The following is a 24,292-nucleotide window of genomic DNA, read 5'->3' as shown; positions in this document are numbered from 1 at the left end:
ATTGTACTTCTTCTTTGTTGGTTGTAGTTACAAACCCGTTGGTGAAAGAGAAGAAGAAGAAGAAGAAGAAGAAGAAGATTTACGCACACGGTGTTACATTTTCCTTTAATTATTGATGTGAACTTGGTAGCTTTTTTTTTGACTTTGCCAAGTTCTTGTACCAATATATATATATAAGCGTGATTTGGTTTATGTGATCTGAATTCAGAAGAACGTTACGAATGGATTATAGAGTGACTAAACATGAATCAGTATCTCTTTGGCCTCAACGGTTAAGGGTTATTAGGTATTGAACGGCAGTAAGCACGAATGAAAAAGAAAAAAAGAAGAAGAACTGGGGACAAAAAAAAAGAATTATCTAGACGCGTACTTTTTTTAGCGGGCCGATAACAAATTTTCATTCCACCTCCACTCATCTCATCAACAAAAACCCATACTTCATACCAACATCATGACAGTTGAGACCATTTGGAAAAAAATAGCCATATCAGAATCAGAAGTTAGTTTACATAAAGTTTTACGATGTGGTCAAACTTTCAGATGGAAGAGTATAAACAACGTTTGGTCATTTGCTATTTCTGATAGAATCATTTTATTAAAACAAGATGAGAGTAATATTTACTATTCTCATATTATGCAAAAAGGACGTTCTGGAAATGATCTGGAAACTTTGTCATTTATAAATGATTATTTTACATTAGGAATCAATCTAGGAGAGTTATACACTCATTGGAAGTTAAAACATCAAGTATATCAATCTAAAACCAAAAAATCTCCATTTGATTTGTTCACTGGGATAAGAATACTTAGACAGGATCCTTGGGAATGTCTTGTCTCATTTATTTGTTCATCCAATAATAATGTTAAACGTATTTCAAAGATGTGTGATAATCTATGTATTCATTTTGGAGAATATATAAATGAATATGAAGGACACAAGTATTATTCATTTCCTACACCAGAATCATTATCACAATCTTCAGTAGAATCCAAATTACGTGAATTAGGTTTTGGTTATCGTGCAAAATATATCCATCAAACTGCATGTAAATTCACTGATGATTCAAAATATCCCGATATAACCCTTGATCAATTGAATTCTATGAGAAATGAGAAATATATAAAAGCTCATGAATTTTTACTACAATTAACAGGTGTTGGTCCAAAAGTAGCTGATTGTATTTGTTTGATGTCTTTGGATAAACATGATGTTGTCCCTATAGACACTCATGTTTATCAAATTGCTGTGCGTGATTACAAGTTTAAAGGAAAGAAGGACATCAAGACTTTAAATAAAGAAACTTATGCTGCTATTAGATCTTTTTTTAAGGAAATATTCGGTGATTATGCTGGATGGGCTCAATCAGTGTTGTTTGCTGCTGATTTGAGTGATTTAAATAACGGTACTAATATAATCGATCAAGTTAAAGAAGAAGAACCCAAGGCAAAAAGAATCAAACTTGATAAAAGCATAAAAGTTGAGAGTTAAATACATCACAGTAGTTAAGTTATATCTTCCATATTCAATACATGAATTGTCCCAGTATCTATTCTACAAGTCACCTTTATTTCAATGAAAATAATTTAAATAAATGCAATTGTATTTCTTGAGAAATTTATTTTTTATACTATTATTAACATGTATTTGTTATTTTTGGTTATATTATTCTAATCAAATTATCCTCTTAATCAGATGAAATTCTCTAATCGAACAAACCGAAACCCATATCATCATCAGATTCTTCTTTTTCTTCTTCAGCAGCTTCTTCAGCGGCTTCTTCAGAAGAACCACCAGCAGCGGCACCAGCAGAAGCACCAGAGGCAGCAGCTGGAGCAGAAGCAGCGAAGGAGAATAATAATTCTTTCAAATCTTTACCTTCAACGGCTTTGGCGAAAACATCAGCCCAGATGGCATCAACATTGGCACCAGCAGCTTTGGTGATGGCCAATAATTTTTCAGCAGTGATTTCTTGTTCAGCGTCGGCTAAGATCAAAGCAGCGTAGGAAACGGAGGCTTCAGTAGACATGGTTATTCGTTGATTATGAATCAAATTAGTATATAGTAACTTTTACTCCTTAAATTTTTCACCTTATTTTACTTTTTTTCTTCCACTTTGTTAGTGAGAAAACAACCCCGAAAAGAGAACCAGAAAAAAAGAAAAATAAAAATAAACTGGTTGGCACACGCAAATTAGGGCTAATGAGCCCTAACTCATAGCACGTGATTAAAACATATAATCTCACCTCAAAATACTATTGATAAAGTCTGGATAAATAAAATTAAACTATAAACATAATAAGGAAAAGAAAAAGAAAAAGAAAAAAAAAGTAACTGATAACTATAAAACAAAAGGCATTCATATATACAAGCAAAATAAATTGACCAACTGAGTTGGTGATAATCAAGACGTCACACCTTCTTCGTAATCTCTTAGTATTGAAACTCTAATGGGAGATTTAGTTGAAGAAACTATTGACAGATTTAAGCCAAATTCTATATTCAGATTCTTCTTTAACATCACTGTAACCGAGGATAAACTCAGATAATTGAGTATTGATACCGAATTCAGTCAAGTAATTTTCAAATTCAGCTTGAAGAGCTTCATCTAATTCAGCAAATTTAGGACCTTGATAGTTAAATTTATCAACAAATTCACCTTCTGATTTAATTTTAGCAATAAATTCTTTAACATTTGGTTGATGATTAAAGAAATCAATAGACAATGCTTCTTCACTTGGTTGTAATAAAATATTGAAAAATAAACCTTCATTTTTAACAGGATCTTCAACTAAAACTTTAACATTACTGAAAATTTGATCAAATGATTCAACATTTTCTTCTAATGATTCAGGATCTAATTCTTGATCTGGGAAATCAGCAACTTCTTCAACATCAAAATAAACATGAACAATTTGTCCATCTTTAGTCTTTTTAATCAATTCAACCCCAGCAGTACCTGGTTTTTCAACAACTTCAAATCCTGAAGTTTCTAAAAATTCAGCATGGGCTGGATCTAAATCATTTGGAATAGTTTCAAGAATTTTGGTTTCTTCTTCAAGAACTTGTTTCAAATCAGCTTTGTTTAAAGTTAATGGAGTAGCATGGAATGAACGCAATGAAGTAGTAGCTGCAATTTTTGGTAAAGCAAAAACAACAGCTGGTTTTCTAGCAACTGAAGCAGCTAATCTCTTGGACAATTGAGAGCGTAAAGTAAATGATAATAATCTAGACATTGATTCTGGTTGTAGGAAATGAAATCAAGGGGGCAATTTTTTAATTTTTTTTGAATAAAAAAGATGTGGAGAGTGTTAACAAATCATCGATGGGATGATATTTTTTTTTTCTCTCATTCTTTCTCTCCGTGTAAGTCTGTGTGAAAACGAGGAGAAAACAAAAAATCAAGGGGGAATTTAATTGAGATGAAAAAATAGTCGTGCGCATGTGCCCTGTAGCACGTGGAATATTTTGTGTGACAATGAATATCTACAAAGTTTGATACTGTGGTTAAAAATAAAATATTTTATTTTAAGAAAGATAATAGAATAAAAACTAATGTACAAATTATAAATACTACTAAATGTGCTAATATAATATCTGAATAAATACCAGATTGACGTTTTAAAAAATAATAAAATAATGAAATTATGAAATTAAAAAAAAAAAATAATAAAAGAAGCAATAAAAAATAAAAATTTCAAAATGTAAAAAACTAAACATTAAAACCAATCAAAGAATAAAAAATAAAATAAACATATCGTAGAAATTAACATAAACCAATGGTGGAATGGAATGGAAGGGGGGAGGGGTAGTGGTAGTTGTAGGGGGAATGTAAACTGGATAATATCTATAATCTATCATGGAGACATCAAGGAATTAAAATAATCCTGAACAAATAATGCACTTTTTCTATACCTTCTTTCTTTATACTTGTCAAATATGGCTTTATGGTTTCTTTCTGCATATCGACAATTTTCCAATAATACTTCTGCCAATGGACGTACTTGTCTTTCTGTGAACCCACTATAAAACACATGCAATTCTGTCCAATCACCTCTTCCAAGTAATTTTCGAGACAAATAATGGGAACCAGCTGCAAGCCAACTAGGAGGCGATGCAACAAATCGAGAATCCATTATTGTGATTTCAAGGAAATATTTGGCTAATGTACGTGTTTCATAATCATAATTATCGGCTTTAGATATTCTTCTCAAGAATGACATTGGACCGGGCCAGCCCATGTCGAAATCCAACACATCAATCATAAATCTTTCAGCCTTTAATAAATCATCTATTGGATACGCATTGTCTGCCATATAAGAAATTTCTTGTACTGTTGGACAATTGATTTCTTCATATTTAGCAGCAATGAACAATGCCACTGCACCAACCAATTGAAATCGAGTCAATGATACTTGTCTTTTCGATAAGAATCGATCAATGTAATTCACAGTAAGGAATAAAGTTTCTGGAAGTAAATTAAAACGTGAATGCACTTGAACCACCCAGTCCATTAATACAGATCTCATTTCCCATTTCAATTCTGATTGGTGATCCATATAATACCCATCAGGAGTGTATTTATGTTCCAATTCATGCAAATAATTAAAAATTTCAGGAGCATATTCAGCAACCATGGTTGCATCATAAGTATCTTCATCATCTTCATCCAATGTAGTACGCGAATACTTTTGAATAACGTATTTGACTTCATTGACACAAGAGTTGCTCCATATTGGTTTCATAGGAATGTGTTGTAATTCCTCTTGAGGTTGGTAACGTTGCTCTTCTTCTTCTTCGTCTTCCTCATGTTCTTCTTGGTGACGATGATAAAGATGATCGTACTCCGGATTGGTATCTACACCCTCAGGGAATTGATCAATTTCATCTTGTGCATCAAATTCATCACCTGCCTCACTTATTCCTTTGTCATCAATTGTTTCAAAGGCATCACTTATTAGTTGGTTTTTACTATCATCATCATTCAATTCCAAATCAACGTATCTGTTTTCCTTGTCGTATTCTTCATCATGATCAAATTCATCATCTGTTGCTTCCTCATCCCGATTTTCATTCTTCAACAAAACTTTTTCCAATCTTGGTCTTTTAAATTGATGGATATTAGTATCTTGTTGTTGATATATTTGTATTTTAGTGACACTGGAAGAACTGGTTGTATGACGATGGGAAACATGGTGATTTGATTGTGAATGTTTTGCTCTATGAGAATGTTTATTTTCTTGAGTAGTAACATCTGATAATACTTCTCTATGCGATACTAAATGACTTGATGAATTGGTAGTAGTATTGGTGAATTCTCCAGTACTTTTACGAGCCATTTTCTTTGACTTTAGATGTTGGTTTAGTTCATTTTCATCTGTAATAGATGAAGACTTGTATGATTTCATAATGCAATTGATGTGAAGTTATTATGATGCAGATGTAAATAAAAAATGAATGAATGAGAGAAGCTATAACAACTTAACTTCCTCCTGAATCAATGCAAGTACTAGACCAAACTGTAATGAAAGTAATGAAAAAGATTAATTGTTGATTGTTTTCTTTTTTTTTTTTCTTCTTCTTCTTCTTCTTCTTCCACCTCCCAATAGCAGGATATTTTTTTTTCTTTCTTTCTTGGTTAGTGTATGTTTTGGTTTTGAGAATTGAGTTTTTTTTTTTTTGTTTTCTCCTTTCGTTTCTTTTTTGTTTCTGCTCTGCGGTGGGACGTGGTACTACTTGGGAAATTTAGTACGACAACGAATAAAAAATTCTGGCGACCGCGACGAATGAAATTTTGTAAATATTTTTTTTTTTTTTTTTTTTTTTTTGGCAACACAAACAAGAATTGCTGCCTTGAATCTTTCGCGTATTTTTTGTTGTTTACAATGTTAAAATGTGGTGATGATTTGATGTCAAATGATTAAACGAACGAATACCACAAGATATAGTAGATGATTAGTGACGGTGAAGTATGAACAAATGTAGATGACAATCCTTTTCAACTAAAAAAATAGGATCTACAATAAATCAAACTCAAGGGCGATACAAAGGGAAGGAAGGAGGGAGTTTGCAATTATTCTTTTCTGGTTGCAGTTTGTGATCTTCTGTACTATCGTGCGTATTGAACTGTTCACCACTGACTATTCTGTTCTCAATCGAAGTTGATATTAAAATGGCTTGTGAGTTATGACTGTGATACTTGTAGGTTGAGTTCCTATAAGAAAAGTAAAAGAAAATCTATGATGATGATGTTAATCCTACCTTGGAAAGAAAGTAAGTTTTACCACTTCCAAATTGTCAGACAAACAAAACGCAATAGAAAAAATTGTAAACAAAACACGAAAAACTTCACCACATAAATTATCCCTGACACATACACGCACGCACAGACAGTACATAATTCAGGTACAAAAGTGCAAATAACAACAACACCAACAACAACAACTACCAGCCAGCTGATTATCCAACACGCGTTGTTTGATGCAGATTCGTCTATAATAGCACTGTCAAGAGTAGCACACTTCGGTAATGTTCTTGTGTTTCTCTTAGTTGCTTCTTCTTTTCTACTTACATGAAAATGCTAAATGCAAGTCAATAGTCGGGTTTATCTATCAACAGAGGGGTTTCGTAATCACGACAACTTTTTAAATTAATAACAATACAAAATATACAGCTTATACCACACATTTACTCAATCTTTCATTTCAACGTCTTGTTCTGATTCCTTGGTTTCTTCACTAACTTTCTTTTCTTCAGGTAATGCCTCTTCTTCTACTTCCTCCTCTTCTTCTTCTTCCGGTTCATCACCCGGTAAGGTCTTTGGTTTCCAGATTTCTAATAATCTATCATTGCCAACACTACCAAAAAGATTTCTCACTTTAGTATGTATATCAAAATCATTGATTCTATTAGTATGACCACCATGGATATATTTCAAACAAGGATCCACTTTATTGACTTGTTTCTTCTTTGAATTAGAATCCTTACCATTAGAAGTCTGATCAGGATAAGTATAATCTTCATCGAGGCTTTCCAAATTCCAGAAAAGTACACGCTTATCTAATCCGCAAGATACAAGAAGGTTTGGATTGTATGAATCCCATTGTAATTGTCTAATGGTATCATTATGCCCATAAAACTTTCTGAATGGTGTCTTGTAATTTCTCATATCATATAGTGAAACAATATTATCTTTACCAGCTGTAGCATACATTGTGTGAATATCCGGATGGAATTGAATACAATTCTGGATATGATTATTTTCCACTGATATTACAGGATTAGCATCTATTGAACCGATTCTTCCATCATAGAATTGCGTTGTCGAATCATCACTAACAGACCCAAACAAGGTTTTCCCCTTTATCGATGATAAATCATTAATAGCACCACGATGTCCTTTAAATAATTGAATTGGAGTCGAAGGTTTATCTACTTGCCATAAAGCAATTTGAGAATCTTTAGCACCAGAAATAAAACTATTCTCATTAATCCAATTCAAGGCAGAACCTTCTTGTTTATGATATTTATAATCAACAATATCGTAATTCTTCAAATTAAATCCACGAATTATCCCATCAGCTCCAAATCCAACAGCAAGTCCTCCATTAGATGATACTTTCAATTTATTAATCTCACATGATTGTTTCCATTGGTTAATGATTCTAAAATTAGAAGTATCTAAATCTTCAGTTGGAATAGGTATACCTTGGGGATTAGTTGAATTTTCAACCAAAGTTGAAGGTAAGGTAACTGAACCCAATTTTAAATAATTTTCCGATTTATTGATAGTATTTGTTCCTATTAAAAATTTCACTTCTAAATCTGATTGAGAAACATTATAATCTGGTAACCATTGAAATACTAATGATGGACTATCTAATGCAAATGTATGAACAAAATCATACAATAAAGGGACTGTTTTCTTCCAAATTTTGAATTCTTCATTCACGATTTTTTCTTGTAATTGTTGTTCATTTGCTAGCTCTCTTTCAGCTTTAGCATATTCATTTGTGGTAGACGGCATAGCTAGAGATGTCGAGTTGTTCTTATTGATCAAATAAAAGAAGAAGAAGAATAGCTTTTTTGTGAATGATTATTTTTTTTCTCTTTCATTTTTTTTTTCCTTTTCCTGCCTCGTCGTCCTGACTTCTCGTTTGGTTGGACATTGAATTTCTCGGACATGGGGTTTTGCTCAAGTTGATGGGAGTAGGGACAACTGATAAGAGAATAGCTACAGATATCTACAATGAATACTCTTACAAATTCATAAACAAGGATCCATTTTTTTTTTCTTTATTACTCTAGACATAGTAGATAATTTTCTTTGCTTCGTTAGGTAGATCTTACAGCCGATGTTTAAATTACACCACCTCCAAGGTCGGCCAATTCATCTTCATCCGTTGGTTCATCAAAATAATGACTGAAAAGATACACAGTACCATAAATAAGTAATCCACCAATGATACTTAGAACCATAGCTGTTTTTGTAAGAATCAATGAATGATTCAACAATATTGGTAAATAAACACCAGTAACCAATAAAAATGCAGTTATAAATTGACCTGCTTCAACAAGAACATTAGTATTTGTAGAAGTTGAATCAAAATTGAAATCATAATCTGAACTACTAGAAACATTTCTAGTGATTGCCACTGGTAGATGAGCCACTGCAAATATAATACCAATTATTATAGGGAACCAATTTCCATAAATACCAGCTAAAATGACTAAAAGGAAACCCACTGCCAAAACAACTGAAAGACCAATGATCTTATTCAAAGGGTTCTTCTTTAGAGTAGCAAACGTCTGTGTGGAATTCATGATAACTATAATTTGACAGGCGAGGTTGTATCGGGAGGGAGAATATTGATCGTCCGGGGGTGGGGGGGGGAAATACTTCTTTTGTTAGTAAATCTGAAAACTTTGATTTGAATATCTTTGGTTAACTATGCCAATTGAGTTTCACCAAAGACTAACAACTATAACAGGAATACAACAATATGGAAATAACTAGGGGCAATAAAGGAAGGAAAGAAAAAATTACCAACTTCTCAAAAGTTGTTCGTCCCCCCCATTCGTGTCGTGTTCATCGTGCTAATTTTTGATCAAAGCCAAAATCATGGACACTTACAAAAAAAAAAAAAAGAAAAAAGAACCAGCCAAAATGAAACAACCAATTAACCAAACGGGACCAAAGTTAGATTCCATTTTCTAAAGTATAGTTCAAAATGAATGATTACACAGAAATACTCAAACCTAAAATCATACCTCAACCATCTTCCAAGAATGATTCAATTCCAGCACCACCAGGATATAGCGAATCTACAACAACAACAACAACATCTAAGACCACAACTTCGGTAAAGAAATCTAAACAAGATGAAGCTGAATTGAATTCATTAAAATCCAAGAAAATTTGGGAATTAGCTATTGCACCAGCTAAATCGGTTCCAATGAATTTATTTATGAGTTATATGACTGGGAATTCATTACAAATTATTCCAGTAACGATGACATTAATGTTACTTTGGAATCCTATCAAGTCAATCTTCAATGATACAAACCGTACTTTTTCTAAATTAACAACTAAGAATAATACTACTGAAATAATCCAAGCTAAATTGATATTTATAATTTGTCAACTACTTAATATGGCAATTGGGGTTTATAAATTATACAAAATGGGGCTTATACCTCATCAAGAAGCAGATTGGCTAGCATGGAAAGAACCAAAAGAATTTATAGAAAAATTATACTATTGAATCTAGTTTGTCTATAGGAAATGAAAAATACACATTAGTAAGTTATGATTATTTACTTCTTTTCATCTTGTTGTTTTTCATAGATTTGTTGTAAATTGAATCTACTAAATTTCAAAAAATCATCAGCAACACCAATACCAACACTATTTTTATAGCATTCAACAATAATTAATTTTTCATAAGTTTTCAAATCAACAGAATGTCCATGATTTTGTCCTACAGCTTCAGCTACAGCTTTTATAATTCCATCTGATTGTAATTGATTGAAATTTCTCTTTGATACTTGAATAGCAAATTTTATAGGTTTTTGATCTTTTTCATTATGAAAATGACGTGCTAATACTTTTTTAGCCAATTCTCTAATTTTATCCAATGGTTCATCACCTCCTATTGTACATGTATCCATTATTGGCATAAGTCTTTGAGTATATCTAGTTGTCTTTTGTCCTGTTTCATAACTTTCTTTACATATTTTATGTACTAATAATTCTGGATCAATTGGTTTTCTAGTTTTAATGAAAATTAAACATTCAACATCAAGTTCAATCGGTTGAAGTAATTCTTTTTTGGAATCTTTGATATCTTTAAGTTCTTCTAATTCTAATTTAATTTTATCTTCAATGGAGAGTTCTTTCTTTTCATCATCTTCATCTTCATCATCTTCGTTAGTTTTACTTAAATCAAAATATTCAGGGATTTTATCAGATAATAAATTCATTAGTTCTTGACGACAACTGCTTTCTTTACGACGTGGACAAGTTGCATAAATCCCTGAAGTATTAGGATCGATTAATTTAGAAACATTCTTGAATCTTTTCTTTGCTGGTTTGTTTGAATCCTCAGCTGCTCTTTTACCCATATTGTTCTTAGGTTATTGACGATAATCACCAGTGTTGTTGATGTGGAAAATCCAAAAGAAAACGAGATGGGCTGAAAAAGATTACAAAAAAAAAAAATATGCTAACGCCAACTTCGACGGGGCGAGCGAGTGTGTGAGCGTGTGAGTGAGTGGAGAGAAAATGAAATAATCAACGAGTTATCGACATCAGTTACATGTGGTTAATCTACACCAAGAACGCCTAATTATGCTGACGTTACCTTTGGACTTGATAGTTTATATTACCGAGATAGGTGATTTAAGCATCAAGGATATATTCCATTTGACACAAGTCAACCAACTATTAAGATTAAAACTCCTGCATCCGTATTTTTGGCACAATGTGTATAATCGACATTTAGGAAGGGTATTTGACACTTATGAGATTGATAAACTGGTTGAACCAAATGATTATTATAATGAATGTAGATCATATTATTGGAAATATCTTGAAATTGAAAAAGAACTACATGATTTTGATGAAATGAAAAATAGAAAAATTGATAAATATATTGAAAAATATAGTTTTGATGATAATTACCTACCACCTTTGTTATATCATTTACAACATGAAGAAAACAAATGGAGACAAGATATATTAAATTGTTCCAAATTCATTGAATTTTCTTCTTCTTCATTTTTAGCAAAATTGGTTGCAGGTCAAACATTTCGAATAGGATTGAATAAACTACTTGATTGTTACAAATCTCCAGAGAACCTAGACTCATTTGATGAGTTTAATTTTGCTTGCAGTTTATTACAAAAGAAGAGTTATAAGATTATAAATAATCGACGAAAGTTTTTCAATAAAATTAGAAAAGTTCTTAACCATTTCATGACAGTAAAGCATCCTTTACCAATCATCAACGATTCCTATTGTTTTCAAAATAATGCCGATTATTCCCAATACGTGGCAAGTCTTATTTATTCGTTGCTTTTAAAATTTAAGAATTGGACTACTTTTGATGCAGATTATATAGAATCTTATAACACGCTAACTGTGTCTTCTGGAATCAAAGGTCATCATCATATTATTACATCGATGATAGTAAAAGTTATTAAAGAAGAATTGGGTAAGTTGAATATTAAAATTCACAACAATGAAGAGAAAGATAAAATAAATTTAACTTATAGTGGTGCAAGAATTGGGGATTCATTAATTTGGTTTATTTTTGGGGAATTACATTTTTTTACAGTTGGAGATTTTGATAGAGTTGCATTAGAACGCTTTGCAAGTTCCGACAACTCTTTACTTTCACCATTATCCAATCATGGATCTTCGGACATGTATAAAATTGAAGATTCAATTATTGATCGACTACTGGGGAAGAAATACTTGCAAAAAATTTATAATCCGAATGCTTTTTGTGAAAACTATTCAGTTCTTCTTTGTAAAGTTTTATTTCCAAAATTAATGCAGGAATCTATGTCAAAATTTTCACTGTTTTTTATTTCAACTACAGATATAATCACTCGAGATATTAAAGAATCACTTCGGGTGTTTCTTTCTGGTGAAAATTCTTTTTACTATTCTTTCTTCAAACATGGTAAGCTTAACATATTACCAAAAGATTTTGTGCCTGGACCTGGTTTTCTTGAGACTGATTATAGTCCTAATGAATATCAAGGTAATATGGTTATGATTAAGAGATTAAGAATTCCTGCGGTTGTAATTGGACAAAATCCTGATGGTGTTACATACAAGAGTTTATGTATTGATTCAAAATATTCCATTAATAAGAGTACACTGTTTGAAGTAATGGATGATATTTCCCCTCAAGACATACTTCGGTTCATTGATTGTATAGGTCCTGCTAATTTATCATATCTGAGAATTTATGGAGTCAGTTTTGATGATGGTAAGACTCCAAAGTTTTTAATAGATTAAGTCGATAAACAACTAAATCATTGTACATATTCAACTATCTTAATAATACCTAGAACATGAATAAATAACATATATTAAAACGAATCGTATTAAGAAACAATCTATATTCTCTGAAATATCACTATAATCACCAATTAACAATTAACTTGAATCACTTCTTCTATTAATTTACGACCATCTTTGGAAATCACCATGGCACTCAATTTCTGTCCTTTATCACAACCAGAATCCAAACCTTTAGTAAAAGATTTCAAATTCAAACCTTTACCAGCATCATGACCGTAATAAACAATATTATCAGCGGGGTATTTCCCCTTCATTGAATTATAAATTTTACTCCAACGTTTTGCACCCGGAACATGTGGATCACTTGTAGTTTCATTAAATAAAGGAGGAATTAAAGCTCTCATTTCTAAATTATCTATTGGGTTTTGATTCTTTAATGATAATTGTGGAACTATACCTGCATGTACAGCAACACCTTTACCATTTGGAACATCTCCAAGTTTCTTAATTATTGAACAATTATTGATATATTTAATATGATGTGGTTGTAATTTTTTAGCAAGTAGAAATTCTGGATCGTCATTAAATGAATCTTTAGTTGAAATAGGAGTCGTCAATGATGATGATGATAAATCTATCGGATTATTAAACATAAATTCAGGTTGATCTAATCCATGAAATGTAGCATAGTATTGTAATACATAATATTCATGATTTCCCAAAATACATTCAATATTATTCTTAATCAAATAATCCAATACTTTAAAAGAATCAGGACCTTTAGTAATGAAATCTCCAAGAACAACAACTTGATCATCTTTAGGGTTATATTTCAATTTACTTAATAATTTTCTGAATTCAATATAGTGACCATGAATATCTCCAATAAGGATAATTCTTGAAACTGTGGCTTTATCATAATGGGGAAGTAAAGACACTTTCAATTCTGAAATGTTTTGAATCTTTGAAAGTGTAGTTGCCTCCGGTATGAAGTAATTAGGTAAAAGTATGGTGAAGAAATATAGGACAAATAATGAAATGACACCTGTTACGGCATAAATGATATATCTTGTAGTGGGGCTAAATGAGTATACGTCATTATATTCACCATAACCATAATCATAAGCATCTTCTACTTGTTGTTGTTCTTCATCATCTGAATATTTCTTATACTTTTTATTAAGTGAAGTTGTTTCATTCATTGTATACTCTCAAATAGTCTGAAGAAAGAGATGAGTTTTACAATTAGCTGTCAATTTTTTTTTGGTCTTTTCGTGTAGTGTTTTGTACTTTGCTGGTTATTATATATTTTTTCTTTGTTTAAGATTAATCTCGCAGAAATTGGCATAAAGTCACGTGTGATACACGTGTCTCATTGAACACAATAATAACCATTATAATTATCACTCAAAATAAAATGTAACCTTCAATAGATATTGGTCACACGAGGTTAGGAGAACATGCACACTTGGGATCACTCTTAGTACTATCATTACTATTATTATTATACAAGGACTAGACCACTCCAGTTTATGCAACACCATTTAATGCCAGACGGTAGTTACTTTATCTCAAACTGAGCCATCTTTGATTTTACGAAAAGAAAACACATGCACAAAGTGCAGAGACTATCTAATTGCATTTGCATAATGTTTGAGTAGTAGTGGGTGTGGTAGCAGAAATGTGCGATTAGCTAATCGTCATTAATCTTCTCAAAACGGGATCACTGGAAGGAAAAAGTTGATCACAAGGACAACAACCTTGACTTTATAGATTGCTGTTGGACCAATACCGATCTTCTCATGTGGTGCTAATTACACTGATAATACGAATGACAGTGCCAAGAGATAGAACCAACCTGTGAAGCAATCAAGTGGTTGAATGATTCTATTAAACAGTGTGGATCGGATAAAGGGTGAACAATTATAAATAGAAACGGCTCGGAATTCGTGTTTGGCCAGTTATACCCGATGCAGATCAACACGGCCGAAATTTATCTTGCTTAAAAGCGAGGCGAAAAAAAAATTTCTTTTTCTTTTTCTTCAGTTAATATGGAATTCATGGAGACAGAGCAAAAAATTCAAAGCCACTGCAAAATTCTAAGTTTATCTCAATATATATAAACCCGACTTGATTTCCTTGCTTTGAATAATTTCATATTCACCATTTTTTTGCTCTTTTGTTGAATTTCAAAAGTAGAAGAAACCATACCCACCATCACCATGTCAGTTGAATCAGAAGGCACTTTACTTACTCCATCTACAACTATAACAGATCCGGGATCTCCAAAAGTGAAAAAAGTTAGTGAATTTAATGATGGTAGAAAAACTCCAAATTATAGCATGTATCAAAGTACTGCTGATTGGTTTAAACAGAGTTTCTCATCATGTTATCAAGATGAAATGGTTGAAAGTAGATTATTATCATATTTACCATTCTTCCCTGAATCAGATGGTAAAAGAAAAGCCCGTATTATAAATACAGATATTGGAAATGGGAAATATATTCATGAATTATTGATTGAAAATATAGAAACCGATAAACCTGGATTATCAGGTACTAAAGAAATTGTATTAGTTCATGGATATGCTGCTTCATTAGGTTTATTTATTGATAATTTTGATTCATTATCACAAATTCCAGGCGTTAAAATACACGCTATTGATTTATTAGGATTTGGATTAAGTTCAAGACCCAAATTCCCTAATTTCCCATCAAAGACAAAACAAGATGTTTATAAAGTCGAGGATTGGTTTATTGATTCATTTGAACAATGGAGATTAAAAAGAAATATTGGCAAATTCATATTAATGGGACATTCATTTGGTGGTTATTTAAGTTGTGCATATGCGTTAAAATATAACAAGAATATCATTGAAAATGGTGTATCTCTGAATCTTATAGAAAAAATGGTACTTATGAGTCCTGTTGGTGTTGAAAGAAGTGAAGCTGCTTTTAAACATCCTAAAGAAGATACAAAACTTCAAAGACAAGTTACCATTGAACAAGAAGTTTTAGCAGATCAAGAAGAAATAGTCACCGGTCAAGCTGAAACTCCATCACAATCTGGTCCAGAAGTTCCAAAAACTAAAACAAGAAAATTGATTGATTATATGTGGGAAAGAAATCATTCTCCATTTACAATAATTAGAAATGCTGGTCCTTTTAAATCAAAATTAATTTCTCGTTGGACTTGTCATCGTTTTAGTCATGTTTATTATCAAAATCCTGAACATTTTAATAATATTCATAATTATATTTATAGAATTTTCAACGGTGCAGGTTCAGGTGAATATGCTATAACTAGAATTCTTGCCGTTGGTGCTCTTGCTAAACTTCCTTTACTTGATAGATGTCCTGAAAAATTCGTACAATTGAAATTACCTACTTTATGGCTTTATGGTGATAAAGATTGGATGAATGATGAAGCTGGTTTGGAAATGACAAATACTATCAATGATTTATCTAAAACTACTTATTCTGAAAAACTCGCCAATTTTAAAATAATTTCAAATGCTGGTCATCATCTTTATCTTGATAATCCTCCGGAATTTGCTAAAGTTATTTACAAGTTTTTAGGCTATACTAAAAAGATATAGATATACACTCCCCGCCCACTACATAGAGATAACAATAGATTATGCATACACATGTACATAAACAACAAAACTCGATAATTCATAATCAGATATACTTTAATATGAGAATATTTAATATACATACGTCTAAACAAAAAAAAAACAACATACATAATTGCTTCTCATTTCTTAACTGAAAAAGCCCAGCTTATTTCCAGAAATCAGTCAAGTTACCACCAGCACCATTGAATGCTAAAATATTTGGGGTATCGGCTGGAATGTCTGACAATACATCTTTAGTACCATAAGCAATCAAATTCTTCTTCAATTGGTTTGGTGAAACACCATCACCAGCAACAAAGAATTCAGATTCAGCACCTGGTTGTAAGGAAACATAGTATGACAACAAACCAGCAATGTGTGGAGAAGCCATAGAAGTACCAGACAAGTAGGCAGTAGCAGAGTCACTACCAATATAAGTTGATAAAATGTTCAAACCAGGAGCAAAAATATCAACACATTTACCATAATTGGAAAAGTATGCACGGGCATCAGAAATAGTGGATGCACCAACAGTAATGGCATTTTCAGCACTGGCTGGAGATGTGTTACAAGCATCTTGGTTTTCATTACCAGCGGCAACAGCAAAATGCAAACCAGTCTTGACAGCAGCATTAACAGCCAAATCCAAAGCTGGAGATTTACCACCACCCAAAGACATATTGGCAGTAGAACCCTTGAATCCCTTTTTACCAGCCTTGACAGCATCTTGATGTGACTTGGCAGCAAATTCAACACCCTTGACAACATCAGACATGGTACCAGAACCATTAGATCTCAAGACTTTAACAGCAACAATGTTAACTTTTTTGGCAACACCATAATCTTCAGAACCAATAGTACCGGCACAATGAGTACCGTGACCATTGCCATCTTCATCAGCATCACCTTGAGGAATAGTTTTACCCCATTTGGCTCTACCACCAAATTCAACATGTTTGATGTTAACACCAGTATCAATGACATATGAAGTGACACCTTCACCAGCATCATCATTATACAAATATCTGTCAAAGCTACCTAAAGAAAGTGGTTCTCTGTGACTGACTCTTGATAAACCCCATGGAGCACCTTTTTGAATATCAAATTCGTTAGCGTAAACCATAGAATCCTTTTCAACAAAAGCAACCAATGGGTTTTTTCTAATTAAATCAATGGTTGAATCAACAAAATACCCAGTGTAACCAGACAAGATGTTACCAATATCAAAACTGTCAATGATACCACCTTCAGCTTTAATATCTTTGGTGGATTCAAAGAATGGATCTTGTTTGTCCAAACCAGCCAAAGAATTAGTATGAGTTAAAGCAACCCATTCTTGATGGAAGGAAATTTCATCAGCAGTGACACCATTTTTGAAGACAATAATATATCTATGTGGAATAATATCTCTAGTTGATTCAGCATTAACAACTGGGGCCAATTGTTCATTCAACTTCATGCCCAAATGTTCAGCAGCATGATGAGCAGCTTCTTTCAAAGGTTCCAACTTATTGTTGGCAGCTTTACCGAGAACGTCGATGACATCACCTACTGAAGGGATAAGCAAACCTTGAACACCAATAAGGGAAGTCAAAATGGAAAGAGCAACAGCTTTTGATAATCTCATGATGATATCTCGTGGGAGTCAATTATAATGTAGTAAAAAGTAAAAGTAATAGTAATAGTTGTAGTATCTAGTGTATTTCTAAAAATTAAACCTGATTCCTCCTTTCAATAGTGATACAAGATTGAAGAAAGTATTAGATTTTGGTTTAAAAGAAAGAAAGAAAGAAAGTGTGGTGTGTAATGGAGGAAAGATTTTGCTAGTGATAAGATTTTTTTTTTATATGGAGAGATTTTATTTTTTTTGGGGGGCGACAAAGCGAGAGAGAGAGAGAGAGAGAGAAAGAAGCTCTCAACAACGGGAAACTTTTAAACAGTGGCGATAAGAGATTACGTAAGCCACCAAGCCAGCAAAACAAAACAAAAGAGAAATGCGAAGTGTGGAATTGAACACACATACACGACTACATGCACACACACACACACACATTAACAAACTGTGGATGGGGTTACATTATTCTTCTCGAGTTGATGCCGTGGTAGTAGTGTTACACCCGTAACAGGGAGTTGGTTGGTTAAAACGTTAGTCTATTTAGGGCAGAATACTGATGACAGATTTTAGTCGAAGGAATACCATACAAGAGGCGGGGGTGGGGGTGGGAGGACCCGATAATGATGTCAACATTTCTCTTATCAGCAATCAATGACTGACACTCCTCGGGACTAAATTCCTGCACAAGAACCCCTAACCTCGGTTATCTCGGTGATAACTCTCAATGGATGTTTGAATATTATCATCATATATATATTATATATATATTAACTCTATCTACCTGATGATGGTTTACTATTCTTCATCAATGATCTTGAACCGTCTTTTACCAAATTAGCATAATGCTTATCTAATAGAACATTTTCCCATAAAGTAGCAGCACCACTATTGCTTCTTTCTATATCGACATCTTTATTTAATCTTTCAATACCTAAAACATAATTCCCTTCACCACTGATTCTTTCTTCTGTATTCCATAATCCTTTAATTCCTTCATCATATCTACTCACTAGTTTCCCAACAAATTTCAATGTGGCCAAGGAAGTCTTTTCTGGTGTTTGTAATGTCAACATATGCAATCTTTTAATGAATGCTGTTGCACGAGGAATAGTACCATTTTTAGATCTAAAGAAAATAAAATCAAGACATCTTAATAATAATTCGGCTTTCGTTGAAACATTAACTGCAGGTTTTTCAACTTCATTAGACATTGGATCAGCTAATCTCAATGTCTTATAACTAAATTCTAAATCTGGATCTAAGGATAAATCAGCCAAAATTAAATATAAGGTGGAGACAAATTTACTCAAATCAACAGCCATTGGTAATTTACCCATTGAATTATGATTTAAAACAAGGGAAAATGAAGTTGCAATACATAATAAAATAGTTCTTAATTCTTTACCAGTATATAAACCTCCTTCGTTTTCTCCTTCTTGATTAAATGAATGTTCATCAACTATATCTCCCATGATTTCACGTAATACTTCCAAGAAATCTCCAAGTAAACGTAAATGAGACATTTGACCAAATTTAGATAACCCTTCCAATACTGATCCCATCAATAATGTAGCATCATTTTTCTTGCCATCACTGGACATTTGAGTACCTGCTTTTAAAATCTCAAGATATAATGTTAAAATCATTTTAAGTACTTGTTCTTGATATTTCTCTCTTTCTTGCATAGTAACTGCTTGTTCAGCTTTTCTCATTTCTTCTTCAATTTGCTTTCTTTCTTTACGAGCTTTTCTTTCCTTTTTGGATAAATGAACTCTATCCTTTTTCTTTAATTTTTGTTTAGGCTCATCATCTTTATTATTATTTGGATCATAATCTTCTAATAATGAAAGTGATAAAAACACATTAATTACTGATTCATCAACTCTAAATTTCTTATCCCTAATAGATTTGGTCATAACTTTAACAACATCAAATGTAATATCCCCATGTTCTTCATCATCTTTCAATAAAGTTTCTAAAACTCTTAAAGATTTAGTGAAAACTTGTAAATCTTTTTCATGTTTTGGTTTTTTATTTAATCTTTTAACAACAATAGTAAATAATTCTTCACGATAATTAAAATGTTTTAAAGAACTCATACATAATTCAGTAGCTGCTTTTAAAGCAATATTTCCTCTTTTCAATTGATCAGTAGTAATCTTATTATTATTCATGGAATTTGAATAGGAAATCTTCAGGGATTTAGTTAATAAATCGATATAAGATTTATAATTAATAAGTAAAGTTTGTTCAAAATTTCTTAATCTTGCTATATCTTTACTAACTTTTTCTTTCTTTTCAGAATCAGTTAATGATCTAATTTTATAAGATGGTGCAAGTGATTTGAAAACATTAACTAATGCTAAAATTGCCAATTGTGATGTAACAAAATTTTTAGATTCAGACATTTTACGTAATCTTGTAAGACATGAAATGTTTTCTTCCGGATCTTCAATTAATTTATTTGCCAAATCAGAGATTTCTTTCTTAGTTTGAAGTAATCTTTCTTCAGGTGTTAATCCATCATCTTCCTCTTCATCCTCTTCTTCTTCTTCGTCATCATCTTCTTCATCTTCCTCTTCTTCAACCTCTTCTTCTTCTTCCTCCTCCTCCTCCTCTTCTTCGTCTACTTCTCTGACAACTCTTTCAATAGTCCCATCAAGGTTTTTAATAGGTAATGCTTCAACAACTTTTTTAGAATTCATAGTTCTTGGAACTAATTCATAATCCATTTCTTCATTTTCCCAATCAATTTCCTCATTTTCTCCATGTTGTTCATTATCGGAATTTCCATCAACTTTGTTGAACAACCCAGTTGATAATTGTGCATCTTGGGCTTGTTTTAGTTTTTTTCTCTTTTCAATATCTTGTTGTTTTTGTTTTCTTTTAGCCATTGTTGATAGTTGATGATTGATGATAGTTTGTAATTAGAGGATTGATTTTTTTTTTTCAAGATTTTTTTTTTTTGAAGAGATGAGGTTTATACACTGAAAAGTTGCAAAAATAAAAAAAAATCAACCATACAGAATTAACCTGTGTTGTTCTATATTCATAATTCGTAATTAATATACAAAAATAAAAGATACTTATATATGATTATTATTATTATTATTACTGTTGTTGTTGAGGTGGTTGTTTTTGCAGTTCACTAATGTTTGATAAAAGTTGAGCTAAACATCTTTTAGTAGCCAAATCATCCTGTAAAATTGTTGAAAATGTACCATCACGTAAAGGTTCTGGTAAAATATTAGCTAACGCATTTCTTGCTTCTAAATTATCTGATAATCTCATATAACATCTAACAACATGTTTTAATAATCTTCCTGAACTATTTGATGAAGATTGTCCTTGCTGACCTTGTTGTTGTTGCTGTTGTTGTTGTTGTTGAGGATTGGCTTGTTGATTCACAGCAATACTTAGTTGCTCAATCATTTTGGATAAAACTGAAGCAACAGTATGAAATCTTTCAAATGTAGTACACACATAAGACAATCCTTGATCATCTAATAAAATTTTCTGTAAAATGAAAATAGCCACAGTTTTAGATAATTCTGAAGAAATTTCCATGATATTCAAACACAAAGGAACAATTTCAGTAGTTAATAAGAAATTAATAACTTCAGGAGTATCATTTTTAACTAAAGCACCAATAACTCCTAAACTGGTTAATCTTAAATATTCAAAAGATCTTTGACGAGCATTAGTTGATAAAAATGGATATAAATATAATGGAAGATTAGCATTTAAAAATAAACTTCTAGTTTGAACATTTGATGCAACACATTGTAATAATGCTAATGCATTACAAACTCTATTACTTATAGATGCACTTAAATTAGGTGGATTCAAATATGGATAAACTGATATAATTTCTTCCAATAATACAGTTATAACACCAAATGAATTCCATAAAACTAATGCTAAATCATCATATTGTTCTCTTTTTTTACCCAACTCTAGTAATGCTCTTTCTCTATTATTACCAGTGACTAATTCAGATATCCATTGATAAATTTGTTCATCGTTTAATGCTTTATTAGTCATGGAATCACTCGATGGCACAAGCTGTTGTTGTGATTGTTGTTGTTGGACTGCACTAGACATTGTTGGTTGTGTTAATTGATTTTGATGAGGATAGCTTGGAAATGACTGCTTGTTATCCTGAATATGATACATTTACTTCAGACAAACAAGATGAATACAAAGTTCAATTGGTTCTTGTTGAGTTTTTTTTTTTTCTTTTCTTCAACAAAATTTTTGTCCCCGTGGATTTTTGTCTTACTCTCGCACTTTTACATTCACTACACGTGACACGATGATATAAAAAAGTATATCTATTATGAATTATATATTAATCACAATTTTAACAAACTTACATACCTCTAAACTTATTTCTTGAAGCCATTCTACGTCCTTCAAATCTTTGTTTAGTTCTACCACTATCTTTTTTCTTTCCTTCATCCTCCTCATCATCATCATCATTATGCTTTGGTTTATAAGTTCTTTCTTTCTTTTTTGGAACAAATGTCAACTCAGCTTCACCTCTAGCATGTCGTTGTAATTTAGAATCATTATTTGTTGATGGTTTTGAGACTTTATTCAATTTATTAACTTGGGATCTAAAAGATTCTTTAGCTTTTGAAGATTGTTTAACTTCATTATTTTTAGATAAAATCTTCATTTCATTCTTGAATTTACGATCTTGCTCTTTCTTCTTTCTTAATTTCTCTAATTCTTTTTCAACCTTAGCTCGGTTTTCTTCTTTAACTCTTTCATCTTCTGAATCTTCTTCTTCTTCTGACTCTTCATCTTCATCATCATCATCATCAAGTTCATTATGACCATTCATGTTCATTCTTTCTTCATCGGATTCTTCAGCAGCGGTTAATCCTCTTTCTTTAGTAGATGTTATATCTTTAGTAGCTGATTTAACAGGATTCAATTGTTTATATTCATGAGATTCTTCATCAACTTGGAAATCAGGATTTTCAAACATTTCTTTGAATCTATCATCATTAATAACACTTTCAGCAACATCACCTCCAACTCTTTCTTGTAATCTGTTAGCCAAATCTTTATTAACTTTAATCTTAGTATTCTTAATACTTCCACTTGATCTAATTCTTGATTCTCTTTCTTGTTCAATCTTCTTTCTAATTTCTCTTTCTCTTTGATCACGTAATGAATTTGGATTTGCAATTAAATTGACTTTATCATATAATTCAACATCAATGAAAAAACCATGCATATAAGAACGTAAAACTTTTGAACCAATCAAATGAGTCAAATTTAATTTAGTAACTTCATCACGAGTAATAAATCTATAATTAGAATAAATGGAATCATTTGGTTTTTCTTCCAATTCTTCAGTAACATTATCCAAGAATGAACACCATGATGGTGCTGGACCCAAATTTGGTATATAATAAGTATGCATTGGAATACCTTCATTTGCCATGAAAAACATTCCTGAATTTGGAACTTGAACAATATCATTAATATCAACAGTTGGTTCCATTGAAGCAAATGGTTTACCACTATCTTTATCCCATATTTTAGCAATTCTTTTATCACTAGTTAAAATCATATTTGAATGTAATGAATCTTGTAACCATAATATTTTTTTAATTTCATATCCATAACCTTGATCTTTAACTTGTGATGGAATTGAAGTACGTAAATCATATAATAAAGTTTTACCATTAGATGTACCACAAGCAAAATTTAATCCATCATTTCTAAAAGAAACATTTGAAACTTCTAAATTTTCACCCAATTGTTCATTTATAAATAATTTCCCTGCTCTTTGTTTAGATCTAGGATCCCAAAATTCAACAGTACCATCTTCCAATCCAGCAGATACTAATCCATGAACATTATTAATGTCAACTGAATTACAACCTAATTCAGTTTCTAATTTAAAAGGATTTAAAAATCTTCCTTGTTCTAAATTCAATCGATATAATTCATTTCCTGATGCTCCAATCATTAAATCACAATTAACTTCATTATAACTTAATGATCTACCAAATTTAGGTATTCTAGATCGATAATGAATTCCTCCTTTAGTTTGAAATTCAATGCTTCTATCATTTTGTAAATGTACACTTTTAGTCCAATCTTTACTTAATATTAAAAAATCAACATTTTCACAATCTGTATGACGTTCAAATTTTAATGATAAATTTTCAAAATCATAAACATGGATTTGTGGTTTATAAGTACCTGTAGCCATACAAAATTGTCCATCTGGTGTAACTTTGATCTTATTTGATGCTTCACTAAATTCAAAATCTTGAATTAATTCAATTCTATTTTGATATTCCAAATCTTGTTTTAATGCACGCTTTCTCTTTTTGGCTATCCAATCTGGCAAAGATCTAGATACATTGGTACCAGATACTTGATATATAGAAACGTTCCCAGCTGATGTTGATTTTAAAACCATGGTTGTATTAGTTAGGTGAACTCTATAGAAAACATATAAAAGAAGGAAAAAAAAAAAAATTCATGAAAAAAAAAAA

At 31.6% G+C, this 24,292-nt stretch overlaps 15 protein-coding genes across 15 annotated transcripts; 4 read left to right on the top strand and 11 right to left on the bottom strand. All coding sequences in view use genetic code 12, as the record gives it.

Annotated features, from left to right (window-relative positions):
* Nucleotides 1-451: 451 nt before the first annotated feature.
* OGG1 (8-oxoguanine glycosylase) lies at nucleotides 452-1,489 on the top strand (the record flags this gene model as incomplete). The annotated part of the gene is made up of 1 exon (XM_002550849.1): nucleotides 452-1,489. One exon carries the CDS (start codon nucleotides 452-454, stop codon nucleotides 1,487-1,489), a length of 1,038 nt encoding a protein of 345 aa, XP_002550895.1.
* A 214-nt stretch (nucleotides 1,490-1,703) lies between these two features.
* RPP1B (ribosomal protein P1 beta) lies at nucleotides 1,704-2,027 on the bottom strand (the record flags this gene model as incomplete). Its single annotated transcript, XM_002550848.1, has 1 exon — nucleotides 1,704-2,027. The coding sequence occupies one exon, from the start codon at nucleotides 2,025-2,027 to the stop codon at nucleotides 1,704-1,706; it is 324 nt and encodes a 107-aa protein (XP_002550894.1).
* A 430-nt stretch (nucleotides 2,028-2,457) lies between these two features.
* MAM33 (Mam33p) lies at nucleotides 2,458-3,234 on the bottom strand (the record flags this gene model as incomplete). The annotated part of the gene is made up of 1 exon (XM_002550847.1): nucleotides 2,458-3,234. The coding sequence occupies one exon, from the start codon at nucleotides 3,232-3,234 to the stop codon at nucleotides 2,458-2,460; it is 777 nt and encodes a 258-aa protein (XP_002550893.1).
* Nucleotides 3,235-3,855: 621 nt separating this feature from the next.
* Nucleotides 3,856-5,406, bottom strand: CLB4 (B-type cyclin; the record flags this gene model as incomplete). The annotated part of the gene is made up of 1 exon (XM_002550846.1): nucleotides 3,856-5,406. One exon carries the CDS (start codon nucleotides 5,404-5,406, stop codon nucleotides 3,856-3,858), a length of 1,551 nt encoding a protein of 516 aa, XP_002550892.1.
* Nucleotides 5,407-6,689: 1,283 nt separating this feature from the next.
* On the bottom strand, nucleotides 6,690-8,024 carry UME1 (Ume1p; the record flags this gene model as incomplete). The annotated part of the gene is made up of 1 exon (XM_002550845.1): nucleotides 6,690-8,024. One exon carries the CDS (start codon nucleotides 8,022-8,024, stop codon nucleotides 6,690-6,692), a length of 1,335 nt encoding a protein of 444 aa, XP_002550891.1.
* Nucleotides 8,025-8,356: 332 nt separating this feature from the next.
* CTRG_05188 (uncharacterized protein) lies at nucleotides 8,357-8,821 on the bottom strand (the record flags this gene model as incomplete). The annotated part of the gene is made up of 1 exon (XM_002550844.1): nucleotides 8,357-8,821. One exon carries the CDS (start codon nucleotides 8,819-8,821, stop codon nucleotides 8,357-8,359), a length of 465 nt encoding a protein of 154 aa, XP_002550890.1.
* A 407-nt stretch (nucleotides 8,822-9,228) lies between these two features.
* CTRG_05187 (chaperone) lies at nucleotides 9,229-9,762 on the top strand (the record flags this gene model as incomplete). Its single annotated transcript, XM_002550843.1, has 1 exon — nucleotides 9,229-9,762. The coding sequence occupies one exon, from the start codon at nucleotides 9,229-9,231 to the stop codon at nucleotides 9,760-9,762; it is 534 nt and encodes a 177-aa protein (XP_002550889.1).
* Nucleotides 9,763-9,814: 52 nt separating this feature from the next.
* CTRG_05186 (putative tRNA acetyltransferase) lies at nucleotides 9,815-10,621 on the bottom strand (the record flags this gene model as incomplete). The annotated part of the gene is made up of 1 exon (XM_002550842.1): nucleotides 9,815-10,621. One exon carries the CDS (start codon nucleotides 10,619-10,621, stop codon nucleotides 9,815-9,817), a length of 807 nt encoding a protein of 268 aa, XP_002550888.1.
* A 226-nt stretch (nucleotides 10,622-10,847) lies between these two features.
* On the top strand, nucleotides 10,848-12,527 carry CTRG_05185 (uncharacterized protein; the record flags this gene model as incomplete). Its single annotated transcript, XM_002550841.1, has 1 exon — nucleotides 10,848-12,527. The coding sequence occupies one exon, from the start codon at nucleotides 10,848-10,850 to the stop codon at nucleotides 12,525-12,527; it is 1,680 nt and encodes a 559-aa protein (XP_002550887.1).
* Nucleotides 12,528-12,661: 134 nt separating this feature from the next.
* CTRG_05184 (putative serine/threonine-protein phosphatase) lies at nucleotides 12,662-13,735 on the bottom strand (the record flags this gene model as incomplete). The annotated part of the gene is made up of 1 exon (XM_002550840.1): nucleotides 12,662-13,735. One exon carries the CDS (start codon nucleotides 13,733-13,735, stop codon nucleotides 12,662-12,664), a length of 1,074 nt encoding a protein of 357 aa, XP_002550886.1.
* Nucleotides 13,736-14,755: 1,020 nt separating this feature from the next.
* On the top strand, nucleotides 14,756-16,132 carry CTRG_05183 (uncharacterized protein; the record flags this gene model as incomplete). The annotated part of the gene is made up of 1 exon (XM_002550839.1): nucleotides 14,756-16,132. The coding sequence occupies one exon, from the start codon at nucleotides 14,756-14,758 to the stop codon at nucleotides 16,130-16,132; it is 1,377 nt and encodes a 458-aa protein (XP_002550885.1).
* A 187-nt stretch (nucleotides 16,133-16,319) lies between these two features.
* Nucleotides 16,320-17,780, bottom strand: CTRG_05182 (proteinase B; the record flags this gene model as incomplete). The annotated part of the gene is made up of 1 exon (XM_002550838.1): nucleotides 16,320-17,780. The coding sequence occupies one exon, from the start codon at nucleotides 17,778-17,780 to the stop codon at nucleotides 16,320-16,322; it is 1,461 nt and encodes a 486-aa protein (XP_002550884.1).
* Nucleotides 17,781-18,541: 761 nt separating this feature from the next.
* Nucleotides 18,542-20,662, bottom strand: CTRG_05181 (uncharacterized protein; the record flags this gene model as incomplete). Its single annotated transcript, XM_002550837.1, has 1 exon — nucleotides 18,542-20,662. The coding sequence occupies one exon, from the start codon at nucleotides 20,660-20,662 to the stop codon at nucleotides 18,542-18,544; it is 2,121 nt and encodes a 706-aa protein (XP_002550883.1).
* A 217-nt stretch (nucleotides 20,663-20,879) lies between these two features.
* On the bottom strand, nucleotides 20,880-21,944 carry CTRG_05180 (CCR4-NOT core subunit; the record flags this gene model as incomplete). The annotated part of the gene is made up of 1 exon (XM_002550836.1): nucleotides 20,880-21,944. The coding sequence occupies one exon, from the start codon at nucleotides 21,942-21,944 to the stop codon at nucleotides 20,880-20,882; it is 1,065 nt and encodes a 354-aa protein (XP_002550882.1).
* A 196-nt stretch (nucleotides 21,945-22,140) lies between these two features.
* ENP2 (ribosome biosynthesis protein) lies at nucleotides 22,141-24,216 on the bottom strand (the record flags this gene model as incomplete). Its single annotated transcript, XM_002550835.1, has 1 exon — nucleotides 22,141-24,216. The coding sequence occupies one exon, from the start codon at nucleotides 24,214-24,216 to the stop codon at nucleotides 22,141-22,143; it is 2,076 nt and encodes a 691-aa protein (XP_002550881.1).
* Nucleotides 24,217-24,292: the final 76 nt, after the last annotated feature.

The sequence above is a fragment of the Candida tropicalis genome, assembly GCF_000006335.3.
Source record: "Candida tropicalis MYA-3404 genomic scaffold supercont3.7, whole genome shotgun sequence".
Taxonomy (NCBI): Eukaryota; Fungi; Ascomycota; class Pichiomycetes; order Serinales; family Debaryomycetaceae; genus Candida; species Candida tropicalis.
Note: the sequence above shows the minus strand (reverse complement) of the source record. Positions and strands in the feature narration are given on the sequence as shown.